The following is a 2172-nucleotide window of genomic DNA, read 5'->3' as shown; positions in this document are numbered from 1 at the left end:
CCGTGGTCGGGGCAGCGGGAGGGTGGGGGGATGGGGTGGGGAGGGGAGGAGGAGGACGAGGAGGAGAGGAGGAGGGGAGGAAGGGGGAGAAACAGATGGAGGAGGAGGAGATAATGGGAAGTCTCATTATTCATCTTTTCGGTGGCCTTTTATACCCTCCAATCCACAGAATTCATAACCCACACACCCCGCGGCTGAATGAACCCAGAATTACGAATCTGGATTAGATTATTAATCTGATTAGATTATGAATCTGGATTCATAATTAGAATTATGAATTATTATGACTCCAGAATTCATAATCTGTGCACTCACCATGACGCATCACTGCTGAGTCAGGATTAGACCCCGCACAACCCTGCGGGCAGCATCCCCCCTTCACTAGCACCCCGTGATCCAGCCCCGATCCCACCCGCCGTCCCCACAGCAGCGACCCAAACACACGGAGGAGAGGGACAGGCTGCGACACCCCCGTCCTGCGGGCACCCCTACGGCTCCGCCCCAGCATCCCCCGTTGGGCTGCGCAAATCCGGTGGAGGGCTCGGACGGGTGGTTTTGCTCCACCAAAATTCCGTCCAGGCTTTCCGCACGTCTTGCAGCCCAGCTGGTGCAGGAGGTCCCGGCAGCTGCTGGGGAAGCCGCTGCCTGCCCTGCCTGGAAAACGTGCTCCAGGCAGTGGAGAAACGCACTGAACTCACTGCGCAAAAGCCTGGTGCATCCATACCTGGCACTTCATGCTGGGGATGTCAGAGTCTGCCCCAAAGCCAGCTTAGGAGTAAAAGTCACTGAATCCCCCTCTTCAATTCCTGCCTCTTTTTGTCCCATGGCCTTAAGTGTGATCGCAGGCAAGTTGCTTACAGTTTTATTTCGACTAAGATACTCTGAAGAAGCTCTGTGTGTGGACGCTTTATTCCAGACTAAAAGCGGATCCACTTCAGAAAACCTGCTGCAATATGCAAGTGCATAGGTTTTTTTTCCCTGGAGTAAAGCAATTCGTTTTCAATTTTAAAAGCTACCCTCTTTCTACACTAGCAGGACCACTATTTCCAGACATCTTACTCTGCAACAACCATCCCATTTAACTCTGCCTCTTGCTGGCTCTCAGCTCCCCCGACGTGAGGTGAAGAGAGCAATCCGCCTGCTGCGGACAGACAGCAAGAAGCAGCTCTCAGAGAGCATCACCTAGCGCACTGCCGCCCTGATCTCATCTGGGGACTCCAGGGTCACTCCTACGACAGTGGTAGGGACAGGATTCCCCGAACTTCACGAGCTGGCTGGTCTGGCTCCTCCTGCAGCTGTGGGCACGTCTGCTCCTGCCTCCTAGAAGCACAGTGTAAACCCACTGTAATTGTCGGGGCCCTGCAGTGGGAGGCTGATGATAACCCAGCAGAGGAGTCACAGCTCGGGTTCTGCAGGTTTGGCACCTTGGAGGAATTCCCCGTTTCCCTCTTTCCTTTTACAACATCAACGGAGCGGCCCCTGGTGCCCATTTCACTTACATTAAATTTCCTAGTGATACGGGAACCAGGTGCTGCTGCTGCTGTTGCTGCTGCTCTGCTGCTGCTGTTGCTGCTTGCTGCTGCTGCTGCTGCTGCTGCTGTTGCTGCTGCTTTTTCTGCTGCTGCGCCGGCCAGGCTGCTGCTGCTGCTGCTGCCAGGCAGAGATGTTGCCAAGGGACAGCCCACCAGGTGAGCTGAATGCTGGCAGCGAAGACAACTCAGCGCTCGTCAGTTGATAATCTGAAAAGGAAGGAGCCCTTCAGTCATTTCAATGTCAAACCTACTCCAGCAGAGCCCTGAGCACTGCAAGAAGATGGAGACCCGCTCAAGAGACACAAACCAGCCACAACTTACAGAATATCAGCTATTGCTGCAAGTTGCACAGTGACACTGGCCATAGAACACGTCTCTTAGAATCGTAGAATCATAGACTGGTTTGGATTGGAAGGGACCTTTAAAGGTCAGTCCAACCCCCCCTGCCACGAGCAGGGACATCTTCAACTAGATCCGGTTGCTCAGAGCCCCGTCCAACCCGACCTGGAATGCTTCCAGGGATGGGGCACCCACCACCTCTCCGGGCAACCTGTGCCGGTGTCTCACCACCCTCAGCCTAACAAATATCTAGTCTTCTTCCAGCTTCAAGGCATGAGCCGCTAAGAGGACCCCCCCCCAC

At 54.6% G+C, this 2172-nt stretch overlaps 1 protein-coding gene across 1 annotated transcript in view; it reads right to left on the bottom strand.

Moving 5' to 3' along the window:
- MEF2D (myocyte enhancer factor 2D) overlaps positions 1-2172 on the bottom strand; it is a gene marked incomplete at its 3' end in the record, with an annotated part of 53473 nt that overhangs the window by 1568 nt on the left and 49733 nt on the right. Inside the window, 2 exon segments of the mRNA XM_019473163.1 lie at positions 1500-1633; positions 1636-1739. Of these exon segments, the coding sequence (XP_019328708.1) occupies positions 1500-1633; positions 1636-1739 (238 nt within the window).

The sequence above is a fragment of the Aptenodytes forsteri genome, unplaced genomic scaffold, assembly GCF_000699145.1.
Source record: "Aptenodytes forsteri isolate BGI_AS27 unplaced genomic scaffold, ASM69914v1 Scaffold230, whole genome shotgun sequence".
NCBI lineage: Eukaryota > Metazoa > Chordata > Aves > Sphenisciformes > Spheniscidae > Aptenodytes > Aptenodytes forsteri.
Note: the sequence above shows the minus strand (reverse complement) of the source record. Positions and strands in the feature narration are given on the sequence as shown.